We start from the raw sequence: 17247 nt of genomic DNA on the forward strand, positions 1-17247 counted from the left end.
AAACAATTTTTTAAATTAAAAAACCCCAAAAAGACCGCAGGATGCCCAGTTAAATTTGAATTTCTGATAGACAACAATTTTTTGGTGTAAGCACATCCTAAAAGTTGCATACTTAAAAAGAAATTATTGTTTGTATGAAATTCAAATTTAACTGAGTCTTCTGTACTTTATCCTAGAAGTGATAGAGCCAGAGCAGGAGTGAAACCCAGGATCCTCCACCCCTACCCCCAGCCCATCTAACATCTGGCAGAAACTGTCATGTTCCTCTGGCCCACCTATGTCAGTTCCCATCTCCCTGCAACTCCTCTTGCCCCAAGGGTAGGGAAAGGAACAGATTGTTTAAGGTCATCTCCTGGATACTCCTTTGGGCTGTTGAGTCCTCCTGGACCACACAATTTCTCTCTAGAAATGGTTTAGTGTCTTTACCAAGACATTAGTATTACTCTGCTTGAAAGAGGGGCCTCAAGATCGTCTCAAAGTTGTAGCTGCACAAAATATATGGGTGGGGTGGGGCGGGGCGGGGGTTGTGCTGGGGGTTTTAATGGACTGGAGGCGGGCGCTAGTAAAGCCTTTTTCAAACTACCACTTTCTGAAAAGGACTTCATGAACCCCAAAGCAGGAAACAATTATTGAATCAATATTCCAGAGCAAGAATCATGTTACAGATGAGGAAACTAAGGCCCAAGGAGGAATGGGGACTTGCTCAAAGTCACTTGGCTAAAGACAGACAGACAGACGTCCCCTGAATTGGAATCTTACCCTTTGGAGCAGCCAGCCCTGGTGGCAGCTCTGGTGGGGAGAATTGTGGAATGCTAATCCCAAGGTCTAGGTTTGAAACTCTATATTTCATTGATTGCGTTTCCCTTTCATAAAATAGTAGGATTCCATTTGAGGATTTAATGAGATGATGGATGTAAAACACCAGGTACATAGTTAATATGTTCTCGGAAAACAGCAGTTTCTTCCCTTCCTTCTCTGGGCCTCAGCTTCCTCATCTATACCAGCTCAACCTGGTCGTGCTCCCTGTGCCTCCCAGCCACGCTCTTCCCAGGCTCACGTCCCACCGCGCCATCCCGGCCGCCAGGTGGTGACCGAAGGCCGACACTTCGAGGAGATGTCGCACATGCGCACTCGCGGGCGGTGCCCCGCCTTCCAACGCTCTGCGTACGTCACTTCCGGCGCGAGCGCCCGGGCCGGCCGGGTGGGGAGTGCGGGTCGGTTCTGTGCGCGCTGCCGGACGAGGCTCCCGCCGCCGATTGACCCGCGCTCCGCCCCGTAGCCGGGCCGGTGAGTGCCCGCGAGCCGGTGTGCCCCGGGGGCCAGGGAGAGGGACCCTTGAGAGGGAGGGACGACCGGAAGTGGGGCATCCGAGAGAGACCCCAGGAAATGGGGACACCTGGGGAAGGGGTGACAACCGGAAGTGGGGGCCTCGGAAGGTGTCGACGGGACGTGGGGTCTCTGGGGCTTCAGGAACGGTGATTCCTGACCTCTTCTTGGGGTAGGACGGGAAGGAAGGTGATGCTCAAAAAAATGATAGGCTCCAGGTGGGGAAGATTCCCCGGCTTGACCCTAACAAATGGTGTTTGCACCCATCTGTATGCCCACCCATCAGTTCATTTACCAGACTGTGGCTGGGTCCTGCTCTGTGCTTGATACTGCCAAGGCCCTGGAGATTAAACAGGAAGCTCTAGGTGCAGCGTAGAGCCCAGTGTGGGGCTAGATACATCCTTGCTCTGCCTCACTAGGTGTGTACCCTTGGGCCCTTATCCTCACATCATCCGCTAGTATTTACAGAGTACCATCATGGGCCAGGCACTGGGGATAGCAGTGAACGCGGCAGGCAAGTTGTCTGCCCCCATGGAATTTACATTCTAGTGGGCAGTTTCCCCCTTTGCAAACTAGGTACAGCATTAGTGCTCTCACCAAATATTGTGAAGATTAAACAAGAGATGGATGTAAAGTGCTTATCACAGTACTTGATACATGATAAAATGCTCAAGTACATATTATCTCTTTTCATCATTCCACTATGAGTTAAATTTCATAAGGCAAAGAATTATATTGTTCATTGTTGTGTGCCCAGCACCTGTAAGCACAGTGCCTGCCACAGGTGATCACTAATTCTTTGATAAATGAATGGATGGGTAAAACTGGCTTGGAGGAGTTTCAGGTAAACACACAAGACACTGACCTGCATTTTCTGAAAGAGAAGTAGGAACTCAGTGCTGTGGAAAACGGGAGAGAGTCACCCTGGGGGAGTCAAGGAAGGCTTCGTAGAGGAGGTGACATTGAAGCTGGGCCTGGAAGGTGATGAGTTGTCTGGTTGAGAACAAATGAGGCAAGGAAATTCCAGGCAGAGGTATCAGAAATGCATGAGGTGTTCCAAGAATGGTGGGTCATTAGTTTGCTTTGGCTGACATTTCATGTGCATTGAGAGGGGGAAAGGTGGGAGACAGGCTGGAGAGGGACGTTGAGGCTAGGCCTGTAGTCTGTGGATGCTACAGTCTGTCTTCTGGCTAATTACTCGATTGGGATTACAGGCATCTGTTGGTGACTGCCAGGAAAACAGAGCCCAGGGTGGGTCCTGTGAACCATGATTGTTGATCTATTCCTCACTCAGCATACCTCCCACCAAGCAGATGAAACTCATCCAACAAATATTTATGGAGCACAGGCTGTGTCTGACACTCTGTTAAGTGCTCGGTGGGTTTAAGGTGATGAACAAGACAGATGTGGATGTTGTGCTCAAATTGCCTACAGTCGCAACAGAGAAGCGCTATGCGGAAGAGCTCCTGCAGGGATGAGGGGAGCTCCTAACCTGGCCCGGAGTCAGAGAAGGCTTCCCGCTTTAAGCACCATCATCCCTCACCTGGATTATTGCAGTAGCCTCTAAATGGTCTCTTTGCCTCTGTTCTCATCCTCTTACAGTCCATTCTCAAGATAGCCCAGTGATCTTTTTGAAATCTAAATCCGATCATGTCAGTCTACTCAAAACCCTCCTTGACTCCCACTGAAGTCAGAGTAACTATGCTCTTACTGGCCTACAAAGCCCAGTACCAACTGGGTCCCCAGTTCCTCTCTAAATTCATCTGCCAGTATTGTCCACCTTGCGCATTTGGCTCTTGCCATACTGGCCTCCTCCCTGTTCCTTGAAAAAGCCAGGCATGGTCCTGCCTCAGGCTTTGCACTTTTTCTTCCCCCAGAATGGCTTGCTCCCTCATCTTCATCTTCTCACACATGTCACTTGGGTGAGGACTTCCCTGATCACCGTACTTAAAATTGCAAGTCCTATCCCCAAGTACTTGCAACCCCCTTGCCTCTTTTATTTCTCTCCATAGCACTTATTATCTTCTAGTAATTGCCCCCAGTGCCTGGACGAGGGCCTGGTACCTACCAAGTGCTCAATATTTGTTGAATAAATGAAGTAGCATCTAATGGGCACCGAAGGGTGAATTGGTATTGGTCAGAAGCACTGGAGGATGAGCATGCTAGTCAGAGGAAACAGGATGTGCAGAGGATAAGAAAACCACCTTTGGGAGGAAGTGAAAGAAGCTGGGTGAGGCTGGAGGTTAGAACACAAGGAACAGAGTGTGCCGACCTAAGATTTAGAGGGGGTGACCTGGTCACTGTGGCTGCCGTGGCCTGTGCAGAGACCCCAAGATGGTTCCTGCCTTCCTTGTTGAGTTCCGAGTGGGGGACCAGTGACAGCCCATGGACAAGAGCTTGGGCTTTGGAACTGGGCAGCCCTGCTGCAACCTTATTTCTGAAATATCTAAGGCAGCTGTGTTATTTTGTTTTGTTTGTTTTGTTTTTTCCTTTAATAGGTGTGTTAGTTCAGACCTTCCAAGAAGCAGACACTAGGATGAGATTAGACATGCAAGAAATTTAATGGCAGCAACACATAAAAGGGAGGGGAACTGGAGAAATCAGGGAGAGCTTCTGATAGCGATTTGAGGCCAGTTCCTGTGCCGGAGGTTTGGGCAGGAAGTCTTGGACTGCACTGTGGTTCCAGAAAAGATTCGGCCAGGCAGATAGGGAGTCCTTGATGCCTGTCCAAGGAGTCCTACGTTTCACTCAGTCATTGGCCAGGGACAGTCTGTGGAAAGTGTGCATCCACTGGCTGGTGGATCCGGAGGGACAGCAGCTGGGGACACCCATCAGTTATGTTCCACCCCGACAGGAGATCTGATCAGTTTCACGGCCGCCATGCTAAGTCACACGTGGATATGGTAAAAAATTTAACAGTACAGTAAAGAGTCTCTTTCCCTCTCCTTAAATGTCCAGTGTCTAGTTCTGTTCCCTAGAGGGAACCATGGTTAACAGTTTTCTTGTACTTCCTTCCAGAAATTTTAGGTGCATTCACAAGTATATATGCATATATTTTTAAAATGTAAATGCAAGTCTTTTTTTTTTTAATTGGGGTATAGTTGCTTTACAATGTTGTGTTAGTTTCTGCTGTACAGTGAAGTGAATCAGCTGTATGTATACATATATCCCCTCTTTTTTGGATTTCCTTCCCATTTAGGTCACCACAGAGCATTGAGTAGAGTTCCCTGTGCTATACAGCAGGTTCTCATTAGTTATCTGTTTTATGCATATTAGTGTATATATGTCAATCCCAATATTCCAATTCATCCCACCCCCCCTTCCCCCCTTGGTTTCCATATGTTTGTTCTCTATGTCTGTGTCGCTATTTCTGCCTTGCAAACAGGTTCATCTGTGCCATTTTTCTAGATTCCACATATATGCATTAATAAACAATATTTGTTTTTCTCTTTCTGACTTACTTCTCTCTGTATGACAGTCTCTAGGTCCATCCACGTCTCTACAAATGACCCAATTTCATTCCTTTTTATGGCTGAGTAATATTCCATTGTATATATTTACCACATCTCCTTTATCCATTCATTTGTCGATGGGCATTTAGGTTGCTTCCATGACCTGGCTATTGTAAGTAATGCTGCAATGAACTTTGGGGTGCAGGTGTCTTTTTGAATTATGGTTTTCTCAGGGTATGTACCCAACAGTGGGATTGCTGGGTCATATGGTAATTCTATTTTTAGGTTTTTTAAGGAACCTCCATACTGTTCTCCATAGTGGCTGTATCAATTTACATTCCCACCAACAGTGCAAGAGGGTTCCCTTTTCTCCACACCCTCTCCAGCATTTATTGTTTTTTGTAGATTTTTTGATGATGGCCATTCTGACTGGTATGAGGTGATACTTCATTGTAGTTTTGATTTGCATTTCTCTAATAATTAGTGATGTTGACCATCTTATGTGCCTCTTCGCCATCTGTATGTCATCTTTGGAGAAATGTCTATTTAGGTCTTCTGCCCATTTTTTGATTGGGTTGTTTGTTCTTTTGATATTGAGCTGCATGAGCTGTTTGTATATTTTGGAGATTAATCCCTTGTCCATTGCTTCATTTGCAAATACTTTCTCCCATTCTGAGGGTTGTCTTTTCGTCTTGTTTATGGTTTCCTTTAAATGCAGGTCTTTTTTTCACACTTTTCTGCAACTGCTTTCTTTTTCCTTAACGTGTCAATTCATAAAGATCTGCCTAATTCCTTTTCACGACTGAATAGTATTCCACTCATATGGTAATATTATTTAACCAGTCTCCAACTGGGTGATGTAGGTAGTATTTCCAGTCTTTTGCCATTATAATCAATACTTGTAACAATCATCCTGGTGTGCATATTTTGCACACACATACAAGTACATGTCCTAGAAATGGAATGCTGGGCCAAAGGGTATGTGTTTTTTTTTAACTGAAGTATAGTTGATTTACAGTGTTTCAGGTTTACAGCAAAGTGATTCAGTTATACATATATATCTATTCTTTTTCAGATTCTTTTCCATTAACAGGGTATTATAAGATACTGAATATAGTTCCCTGTGTAGGTCCTTGTTGTTTATCTATAATATAAACAGTAGTGTGTATCTGTTAATCCCAAATTCCTAATTTATCCCTCCCCCTCTTCCCCCTTTGGTAACCATAAGTTTGTTTTCTGTCTGTGAGTCTATTTCTGTTTTGTAAATAAGTTCATCTGTATCACTGTTTTAGATTCCACATACAAGTGACGTCATATGATACTTGTAAGGGTATGTGGTTTGAAATCTTCATAGATATTGACAAACTACCCTAAAGAGGCTATGTCAATTTATTCTCCCACCAACAGCAAGCATATCAGAGGACCTGTTTTGCATTTTTGCTAATCTGAATTTCAAAGGTGTTTTAGTTTGCATTTCTTTAATTACAAGTCAGGTTGAGCACCTGTTCATACCTCTGTGAGCAAGGCCAGTGTGTTTGATGAGGGGTGTGTGCGTCCTGCTCTAGCTGCCTGGGTGCCTCTGCGGAGATTCTTCCTTCATGCCGTCTGGGGCTGGGCTTGGGCACGTGGTTCAGATACTCCTCCAGTCAAGAACCACTGCTCTGAGGTTCTTGGCTTGACAAAAATCGTCTCTGCCCCCCTCCCTCGTGCTGCTCTCTGATTTGGAATGAGCGGTGCTGGGCTTTCTCCACATCACGCAGGGCTTCTGTTTTTGCAGGGATCCTGGGAGCTAATGTCAGAAGAAAGTGACTCTCTGAGAACCAGCCCTTCCGCGGCCTCACTTTCGGAAAGTGAGCTGCCGCCGCCCCCCGCACGCACCGGCTATGTGTGCTCGCTGACCGAGGACCTGGTGGCCAAAGCCAGGGAGGAACTGCAGGAGAAGCCAGAATGGAGGCTCCGCGATGTCCAGGCCCTCCGGGACATGGTGCGCAAGGAGTGCCCGAACCTGAGCACCTCCCTCGAGGACGCCTTCCTGCTGCGCTTCCTCCGAGCCCGCAAGTTTGACTACGACCGGGCCCTCCAGCTCCTGATCAACTACCACAGCTGCCGGAGAAGCTGGCCCGAAGTCTTCAACAACCTGCGGCCCTCGGCCTTGAAAGAGGTCCTGGCTTCCGGATTCCTCACTGTACTGCCCCACACCGACCCCAGGGGCTGCCACATCCTCTGCCTCCGTCCAGGTACCACCCTCACCGTCTCTGGGGGTGGGGCGTGGGTACAGCTTGGGATGCGTCTGCTCAGCGCCCTCTCTCTCTTTCTTATTCCCTTTTGTCCCCTCCTTGCCTTAGTCAGGGCTCTTATATATATATATATATGTACACACACACGTATATATATTTATTTGGTTGTGTCAGGTCTTAGTTGCAGCGCGGGCTCCTTAGTTGTGGCATGCAAACTCTTATTTGCGTCTTGCATGTGGGATCTAGTTCCCTGACCAGGGATCGAACCCAGGCCCCCTGCATTGGGAGCATGGAGTCTTATCCACTGAGCCACCAGGGAAGTCCCAGTCAAGGCTCTTTTGATCGAAAGAGAACAAAACCCTGCTCTACCGGCTTAAGACAAAAGGGAGGATTTAGTCTAAGGAGATGGAAGCACAGCACCAGAGATCTGAAGGAACACGGCTCTTGCCGGGCCCAGGAGCCAAGACCCAGAATCCAATTCATTCCCCCATCAGGAACTAAGCCCGCCATTCTCCCTGTCTCTGCTTCTGACTGTCTGTCAGTCTGTGTGTCTCTCTGGACCACATCTCTGCTGCCCTTTGCACATCTTCCTCACACTTCTGTCCGTGGACTGGCTTCTGCTCCCTCAGTACACCCCTCAGCTCCTAGGTTTACCTGGCCACCCAACTAAGTTCTTTCAATGCAAATTCCAGATTTCTAGGGTTGGGAATCTGGTGGGCTGAGAAAGCGACCCTGGTCATCGTGCACAAGCGGGGCTGCCAGGACACCCCCCCTCAGCTCCCACCCTTTCCCTCCTTAGTGAGCACGTGAGATACAGATATCAGTGAAAGGGTCTGGGCTGGGCAGATGCCTGGAAAGGTATCTGCCTACCATGTGCCTCCTCCGTCCTCTCCGCCCTCCCTCTGCTTTGTTAAGCCCTTGAAAGTATTCACTTTAGATTCACTTTCAGATCTCAGCACTGCATGATGGTAATCAGGACACCTGGCATTTCTTTGGCACAGTAGTTTTCAACGGAGGCACCTCCCCCTGCCCAGAAGCATTTAGAAATGCGTGGGAACATTTTTTTTTGGTTGACACAACGACCGAGGTGTCCTAGAACTCAAGCCTTCTGATTCTTCGTCCTCTTCTCTTCCCTGACACCAAATGCATTATAAACTCTGGAGAGTTCTCCACTCTGCCCCCAACCTCAACATTTTCCATCAGAGCAGAACTGAAAAGAAAATGTGAAAGTAAGATTGCTGTGTTCTTCTTCCCAAGCATGCTGGGAACATGAGAACCTGCTGACTGCCCTTTCTGCTCATGCATACAAATGCCTCTGGAAACTGATGCGAGTGGAAGCGGCAGGGCACCTTCCTCTGCCTGCAGGCCCCACGTTGCCACTTCCTTTAGTCCTTTACCAAACCCTTTTGGTAGACTAAACCACATTCTCTTGAGCCGTTACTGTGTACCAGGCACAGTGTTAACTGCTTTGCCTGCCGTTTTCGGTGCTTTCCAAAATGAGGGGCGTTCATTTTAAAATAAGCAATGCGGTGGAGACGTCAGGGCACCAAGAAACCTAGGAACCAGTCAGCGAGAGTTTCTGTTCCTCCTCTGTGCTCACCTCATACGAATAAACGGAAACAGTCAGATATTACCACACTGGTTTCACCCCTTTGCTTGTGTGGTTTGAACTCTTTGCTCGTGTGATGGATTTTTTCCCCCATATGTCTGCAGCAGGTCTGGATCCCTCCCCACCGACTCCACATTTTAGCAGGAGGCAGATACAGATTTTGTTCTTAACTAGGTATTGGCTTTGCCTTTTTATAAGCTCTTTTGAGACATATGTGATTGAAAAGGATGATAGCCAGTTCTGTAGAAGCAGGTTCAATTGGCAGCAACATCAAACAACAAGCTGGCATAATTTTGGGACAAAGGTTTTTTCATAGGAATTTTGCACATATCACAAATCCCATTGGTGGCAATCCTGTGGAGTTTTTTCCTTCTTTTAATATTTATTTATTTATTTATTTATTTATTTATTTGGTTGCACTGGGTCTTAGTTGTGGCATGTGAACTCTTAATTGCGGCATGCATGTGGGATCTAGTTCCCTGACAAAGGATCGAGCCTGGGCCCCCTGCATTGGGAGCGCAGAGTCTTAACCACTGCGCCACCAGGGAAGTCCCCCTGTGGAGTTTCACCTTTGTAAGAAAGAGACACTGAGATGTTAGTGGGATTTTCTTGAGAATAGTGGTTAACACTCAAAAGTTGTCCTTTTCATCTTTTCCCCAAAGAGAGAAAGACTCCTCGATCATATGGGGAACATTAAAGGAGCATCCAGCCTGGAAAGGGGGATTTGCTCAGACAACAGCATTGGAAGGCCATCTCCACCTCTGCTGTCCTCAGTCTGGGCTTCATTCTCAGACCAGCTCTTGCCTCATGGGGTCCCTGAGTCTCAGGCTCCCAGCCTCACCACTACAAGAAAGAAGAGAGATCTTCTGTTTCCAAAGGGCCAGGGTCCCAGAATTGAGTCCCCATGGTTCTGCTTGACCTGGCTTGGGCCACATGCTTGTGGCCAGGAGGTTATAATACCCGTATTGGCCAAGCCCAGCTTTGGACCCAGGAGTGAAGTCCGTTTACCCAAACTGTATGGCTAGCATGGGAAGGGGTAGTTCCCCAAGGAAAATCAGGGTGGTCTCATGAAGATAAGGGGACTTGTGATGGCAGAAGGTGCAGATGTCCATGAAGCCAGTATTGTTATCCTATTCTATGTACGGGATAATATGTAGGCCCATGGTGAGAAGGTAACTTGCCCAAGGTCACACAACTAGTAAGATTCAAACCCCCGCATGTGTCTGACTTCAGAACTCACTGTTTCATCCTCACCACTCAATTGCATTTCCATTTCAGAATGTGCTGCTATGTTTGGAGTTAAGAAACATCAGCTACCACTTAGAGATCTAAATAGTCATGCCAGTAGAATTCTGTCTTTTCCATTTTTAAACAATAGTTTTAGGAAGGAGATAAATCATAGCCTGTCTGATTACTTGTTTGTGTTCATTTCTGTAACATACTGTCCATCTCTTATGACCTTAGACAGATGGATCCCGAGCAACTATCCAATTACCGAAAATATCCGAGCCATATACCTGACATTAGAAAAACTCATTCAGGCTGAAGAAACCCAGGTGAATGGAATTGTAATTCTTGCAGACTACAAAGGAGTGAGCTTATCAAAGGCATCTCATTTTGGCCCTTTTATAGCCAAAAAGGTGATTGGCATCCTTCAGGTATGGCCCCTGTGTGTCGTGTGCCTGTCCTGTCCTGTGGCTGTTTGGTTTCCCCAGGGCCCTGTCCACTTACCTCTAATTCCACCTGATACACAAACCCCACCTCCTCTCCACAGTCAGAACAATAGAAAAGCATTATGGGAAGAAACGTAAAAGTCCAATTCACCCCTCATTCTCATCAGGGTCTCCAGTAGTTTCTAGGCAAGATCAGCTTTAGGGCAAGAGTCCAAAAAACAGAGAAATGCTCTCTGCTTTTTTTTTTTTGGTACAGAAGGCAGAGAAATTCTCAACAAACGAAACTGAGCAGGTTTCTGCTGAAGTGATGGAACCTCTCCTCCTTTCTGTGGGACCTGGGCATTGGGAGCCCTGTTGGGCTGTTTTGGTCAGATGCTTTCACACCTCATGTTCTGTGTTTCAGAACTCAAGTCTCTGGGAACTATAAAGTTCCTTACACACCAGTAGTGTGTGAAATGGTTTGCACATGCAAAGCACTTTTTTTTAAAAATTGAAGTATAGTTGATTTACAATATTATGTTAGTTTAAGGTGTACAGCGCAATGATTCAGTATTTTTATAGATTATACTCCATTAAAAGTTATTACAAAATAATGGCTATAATTCCCTGTGCTGTGCAGTATATCCTCGTAGCTGCAAAGCACACTTACAGTCTTTATAACCCATTCAGTCCTTCAGGGAATCCTCTGAGATAGACAAGGCAAGAATTATCTTTCCTTGTTGAAAGGAAACCGAGACCTTCAGGATGTAGCCTGGCCTGCGCCTCCCAGCTCTGGCAGGTTGGAGCTTTGTTCTGACCCAGCCCGTGGGGTGCCGCCTCCCATGAGCTCTGGAGGTTCAGCGACACCACGATTCTCCTCAGTGGTGTGTTTGAGCCACTACTGCACACCAGGCTGATTATTTAAGCCTTTAAATGTCACCTCTGGTCATTATCAGAAATGTGAATCCTGGCTTTGAGACAATACTTTGGCTTTCCTTAGCTTCCACTCTTCTTTGCAGATTCAGGTGTGAGGATAATGCATTTGGATCAGTGGTTTTCTAGTCCTGTATGATGATCTGGGGGACAAAAAAAAGTTCCCAGGCTGTGGTAATGGACAGTTTCCAGATGCTCCACAGGTTCTAACACCCCCTTCCCTTCCCCCACAGGATGGTTTCCCCATTCGGATAAAAGCAGTCCATGTAGTGAACGAACCTCGAATATTTAAAGGCATTTTTGCCATCATAAAACCGTTTCTGAAGGAGAAAATAGCAAACAGAGTAAGTGATGATCCTATCGACTTAAGATACTTCAATTATTTTTTAATGCTGCCTTTTTTGTGACATCTATAAATTTATTGTGATGACAGTAAACTTAGCGTATTATTCTTGCCCTGGGACTACTAATTTGGAAAGTGCAAGGTTACAGATGAAATAAATGAACACTCCTTTCTGTGAGGGGGAGATGAAATTAATGAGAATATAATATTTGCCAGTGGAGAGAGCAGAACTAGGATTGTTATAGTAGGAACGTCCCTGCTCTGTGATCATTTAGACTTTTTAATATCCTGGCCTGGGCATTGTGAACCAACATTGTGTTTTATGTGTAAGAGGACATGGCAAAGGGTAGTCACTGGGCAGGTAGTTAAAAAGAGTCATGTCGATTTCTTTTTTTTTTTTTTAATACATTTATTTATTTTTGGCTGTGTTGGGTTTTCGTTGCTGTGCGCGGGCTCCTGATTGTGGTGGCTTCTCATGTTGCGGAGCACGGGCTTCAGTAGTTGTGGCACGCGGGCTCAGTAGTTGTGGCACATGGGCTTAGTTGCTCCACAGCATGTGGGATCTTCCCGGACCAGGGCTCGAACCCGTGTCCCCTGCATTGGCAGGCGGATTCTTAACTACTGCACCACCAGGGAAGCCCGGCAATTTCTTACAACAACTCCTTGGGCTTTAAAAATGCTATTTAAGCCTTTCCACTTACCTAAATTGTGGTCTTGCTCGTAGTTTGTGGAGTAAATCAAGGTTTATGAGATCTGTGAGTTTTTAGTTTAATTCTTATTTAAGAAAGGATAGATGTCACTTTCAAAGACAGTCTTCCTCTCTGACCCTGAAGAGCCACTTCTCTTTCAACTTTTCCCAGGATCACGATTGAAATGTGGTGGGTGGTATTTTTCTCCTTCTTTCCTAGGCCTGGGAACATGGTTCTGGTCACTCAAATATTCTTGAATTTTGTTCTCTTTTTCAAAGAGGAAACATATAGAGAATCTCAAGTGTGTAAGCGAGGGAACTTAAAATCCAGATCCAGATTCCCAGGCCCTTTCCCTGAAGATTTTAACTCATCAGTTCGGGGATGGAGCCCAGGAATCTCTGCTTTTAAAATCTCCTTAGGTGATTCTGATACATGGTTAGGTTTGAGAACCTCTGATTTAGTGGCCTCCCTACCTGGGTTTGAACCCATGTTGGTTCCTGGAGCTCCCGTTTGGAACCTGCTTTTACCAAAGCAGCCTTTGGAAGAGGTCTTTTACATCTGTGAAATGACCTTACTGGTGGCCCACAATCTTGTTCACTTGGTCCTTCGTATGTTCGTTCATTCACTCAAAAATATGTTTTGATCAACTACTCTGTGCAAGTATGTTCTCGATGAACAAAAATCTCTGCCCCCAAAATCCCTCTCATTCTAGAAAGAGACACAGACGATGGATTACATATGCTCTCTAGGATAAGGATGTGCTAAGTGCTATGGAGAAAAATAAAGCAGAGAACGGGGACAGTGGGTGCTGGAAGCGGGGAAGGGGTTGTAGTATTCAACGGGGTAGTTAGAAGTGGTGTCACTGAGAAGCTGGCGTTTGAGCAAAGACTTGAAAGCAATGAGGGAGTGAACCTTACAGTGATCTGGGGGACCCTGAGATGGGAGTGGCCTGGGGGAGCAGCAGGGGCAGGTGGTAGGAGTGGGAGGCAGAGCGGTAACAGGGGCCAGGTTGTGTGGGCCATCGTAGGGAGTCCGGCTTTTAGTCTGCGTAACGTGGAAACACGGGAAGCTTGTACATATTAGAGGAGTGACTTGATCTGACGCATGTTGGAAAGTGCTTAGCTCGTGGTGGGACAAGGGTGTGAACACAGAGACGAGTGAGGAAGCTGTTGTAGGAATCCAGGTAAGAAGGGATGGTGGCCTGGTACCATTAGGGTGGCAGGGAAGGGCTAGAATTCCGGATGCATTTCCTTATACCCCTTACCAACCAACAGGATATGGGGTGTAAGGAAAAGAGGATTAAGGATCCTCAAGCTTTTCGAGGAACTGGGTAGAGTTGGCATCAACTGTTCCTTTATTCATTCAACAGATATTCGTTTGAGCACCTCCTGAGTTACTGGTTAACCTAAGGACGTGTGTGCTTTCCTTTCATCCTCTGTAGTTTTTCCTTCATGGGTCTGACCTGAACTCTCTCCATTCAAACCTTCCAAGAAACATTCTCCCCAAGGAGTACGGGGGCACGGCTGGAGAGCTGGACATCACCGCCTGGAACGCGGCGCTGCTGGCCTCGGAGGAGGACTTTGTGAGGGAGTTCTGCCAACCTGGCCCTCCCTGCGACAGCATCCTGGGCCAGGCCTTGCCGCCCGAGGGGCTGAGCCCAGAGGCGCCGTGTGATGACTCCATGCGGGCTGTGAAATCACAGCTGTACTCCTGCTACTAGCCAGTCCCCTGTGAATGTCACCATCTTTAAAACCTTTTCTTCTTTCTTTGGAGAGGTCCAAGGAGAATTTGAGGAGCCACGGATTGTCTTGCTCCTTGTGACAGAACTGCAGCGTGGAGGGAAAGCCTGTAGGGCTCTGAGGTACGCCGCGGGGTGAGGCTTTGGTTACTTGAATGACTCCTATGGAACACATGGAGAAAGCTCCCCCAGCGATTCCAAACGTTTGGAATCCCAGTGTGCAGCCCTTCATCTGAAGCCGTATCTGGTTTTGACACAGCTCAAAGCAAGAAAAATCAGGACCAAAGTTCACTCTGATCCCACGTTCTAAGAGAAAACAACATGATTGGCCAGTCAGCACACACCTATGAAACAGTTTGACCAAGGCTGCAAAGTGGCCACACGTGAGACAATGGGAGTTTGTGTTCTTCACATGAAGCCTAACTGCAGACCTCTGTGCTCATCAAGAAACTTCAAGTGTTAGTCCATCACTGGGTCTGGAAAGCACCTTCACTGAATCATGCGAGCACCCAGACCGAAGCAGCGCCTCCTGATCAACTTCAGGAGCCACGGACCTCACGTATCTCTGGGATTCGTGGGTTGAATCTTGCAATAGAAACTTAAAGTTTTCCCAAACCCATAAAGCCTTAGGCCTGGTTCTCAGTGGAATCATACATGATCCTAGATGTACGTGATTTGACTCAACCTAAACGACTGGATGCCAGGCCTGTGTAGCTAAAAGAATTCTGGGGGCTTCCCTGGTGGTGCAGTGGTTAAGAATCCGCCTGCCAATGCAGGGGACACAGGTTCAAGCCCTGGTCCGGGAAGATCCCACATGCCGCGGAGCAGCCAAGCCTGTGTGCCACAGCTACTGAAGCTGCGCTCAAGAGCCCGCGAGCCACAACTACTGAGCCCGCGTGCCACAACTACTGAAGCGCACGCACCTAGAGCCCATGCTCTGCAACAAGAGAAGCCACTGCATTGAGAAGCCCGTGCACTGCAACGAAGAGTAGCCCCCGCTCGCCACAATTAGAGAAAGCCCACGTGCAGCAACGAAGACCCAACGCAGTCAAAAATAAATAAATTTATTTTAAAAAATAAAATAAAATAAAAGAATTCTGGCCTAAGAATTAAGAGACCTGGGCCTCAGCCTTCTCATCTGTAAAATGAGGCTGAATGAAGTGATCCTGAGGGCCCTTTTGGCTACTACCGAGGTTCTGGGATTTGGTTTAGTGATTGAACGTTAGACGTCAGTTTTCTGCCTAGAAAGAGGACTCTCTAGATACCAGTGGTTGGATCCTGTTTTTCTTAGTACGCCTGGGCCTTTCCAAGAGGGATGCGTCATTTTTTGGCCCTGCCTTTAAAGAAACAGTGGACTGAGCAATCCCCATTTTCCTTTCATGGTGAGGGTTAAACTTGAAAAGGATGGCCTTTGTGAGGGCAGGTGAGATGCCCAGAATCTTGGATGAATTCCTTCCATTCCTGAGACTCGGGGGTATATTTTAAACCTGGCAATGGTGAATGGTTAACTTCCTTGGGATTCTTAGATTTTGGCTTCTGGAAATGAACGCAAGGGCAAGTTATTCTGGGACCTCCACCCTCACCCCCTGCCACCCCAGCCCACTTGAGTTTCTCTCTCTCGTGTTCGGCCAGACTGAATGTTAGTTCTGCATTTCAGCACTTTAGACCCTTTCTGTCAAGAATTTAGCCTTAGCCCACGCATCAGATTAAGTGGTTCATCTGACAGCTTTTGACCTATTTCCCTTCATATTCATTCCATGCAAATGGTGGTGTTAAAAAGTGACAAGTGGGACTTCCCCTTCCCTGGCGGTCCAGTGGTTAAGACTCCGCGCTTCCAGTGCAGGGGGCACTGGTTTGATCCCTGGTTGGGGACCTAAGATCCCATATGCTGCGTGGTGTGACCAAAAGAAAAAAAAAAGTGACAAGTACCACGCGTTGTGTGTGTACCTTCTCCGTGCATCTGTTAGAGCAGCAGGCAAGGTGGATGGCTCAGTTAGGATTAGAACAGTCCTCTGAAATTCAAAGGCCAGTCAGGTGTTAATAAGCTGTTCATCTCTCTAGCACTTTTAAAAATGTCTGGAGAAGTTGTTGGTGGAAATAACTTACCTCATTAGTGCCAGTTCTAGGGAGAATTCTTTTCACCATAGATGCTCACCCTGGATGTTCTAGGGACCTGGCTGAGAGGGAAATGTCAAAATGCATACCCCTGGCTGCCTGTAGTCCCATCTGACAATGACAGTGTGACCAGCATTGCTGGAAAGGTCTAAACAGGACAAGTGGGATGGCTATAGTAGAGGGTTCAGAACTCAACTGCCTGGATGGGAGAGTTGCTTAGAGGCTTTCTTAGGTCCCAAAGAGGACAGAGTGATTAAAAAACAAAACAAAAAGGTTAGACATGAATCATTCAAGTTTCCAAGGTTTAAACTGTGCATTGCATTGCTGGCCAATTGCCTTTGTCTACATGTCTTAACATAGGGATGACCAAGCTCACCTAGAGAAATTTCTCAAAGACCAGGAAGGATGTTGCCCTTTTCCCAGGCCTTCCCAGTTGGATCAGGGAGCCGTTTCATTCAGCTTCTGAAGGGAGTCAGAGCCAAGGGTTATCTACCTTCTGGAGCTGCTGTGTTTTACGTTGGCTCCAGAGAGATCAAATGGTTTGGGCACCTCAGGAGGTTTGAACCAAGCTGTGAAACCGGGACCTCCCTGGGTGGAGAACACGGTGGTCTCCACATGGCTTCACCAGGCGTCTGTGTGAAGTTGCCCCAGGCAGGGCAGGGGAATGACCACAGGCGCATGCTGGGAGCGTCACTCAGCAGTGAGGGCACCGCGATGGAGCAAGCAGTTGAACACCTGGAGAACTGTGAGTGTTCTCCTTCAGGGAAAAGTTCTGATCCATTTCACAAACACCTGAAAATGAACTTTTCCCGCAATTCCAGGTAGCATGGCATAGGTAAGGGAAAGGAATAGTAAACCAGGAGACCCGAGTTCCACCTTTACTTTGCCACGTGGCCTCAGATCAGCCACCAAACATCCCTGAATCGTCATACGATAAGGGTGTCTACACTCGGAGCTCTGAACCCTCTGTTCTTTTCTTCCCTGCATCTGGGTGATTCTTTAGGAAATTTAGGACTGAATGAACTGACACCTAAAGCTTCCAAATGAATCTGTAAGCTTGAGAAATTTGGGGGGGAGGTGCATGTTCTTCCTCTCTTCTACATAGAATTCTGGAAAATTGTGCCTCTTCCTGGAATCCTGTTCTACCTTCACA

At 47.1% G+C, this 17247-nt stretch overlaps 1 protein-coding gene across 2 annotated transcripts; it reads left to right on the forward strand.

Annotated features, from left to right (window-relative positions):
• The first annotated feature begins 1209 nt into the window (after positions 1-1209).
• TTPAL (alpha tocopherol transfer protein like) lies at positions 1210-17022 on the forward strand. Of its 2 annotated transcripts, XM_082856970.1 has the most exons (5): positions 1210-1287; positions 6556-7015; positions 10089-10282; positions 11443-11553; positions 13683-17022. In XM_082856970.1, exons 2-5 carry the CDS (start codon positions 6571-6573, stop codon positions 13959-13961), a joined length of 1029 nt encoding a protein of 342 aa, XP_082713096.1. In that variant the 5' UTR covers positions 1210-1287; positions 6556-6570; the 3' UTR covers positions 13962-17022. The 2 variants fall into 2 exon arrangements, with proteins under 2 accessions (XP_082713096.1, XP_082713095.1); XM_082856969.1 differs by lacking the exon at positions 1210-1287 and having other exon boundaries at positions 6550-7015.
• Positions 17023-17247: the final 225 nt, after the last annotated feature.

This window comes from Leucopleurus acutus, assembly GCF_964270905.1.
Source record: "Leucopleurus acutus genome assembly, chromosome: 16".
Lineage (NCBI taxonomy): Eukaryota > Metazoa > Chordata > Mammalia > Artiodactyla > Delphinidae > Leucopleurus > Leucopleurus acutus.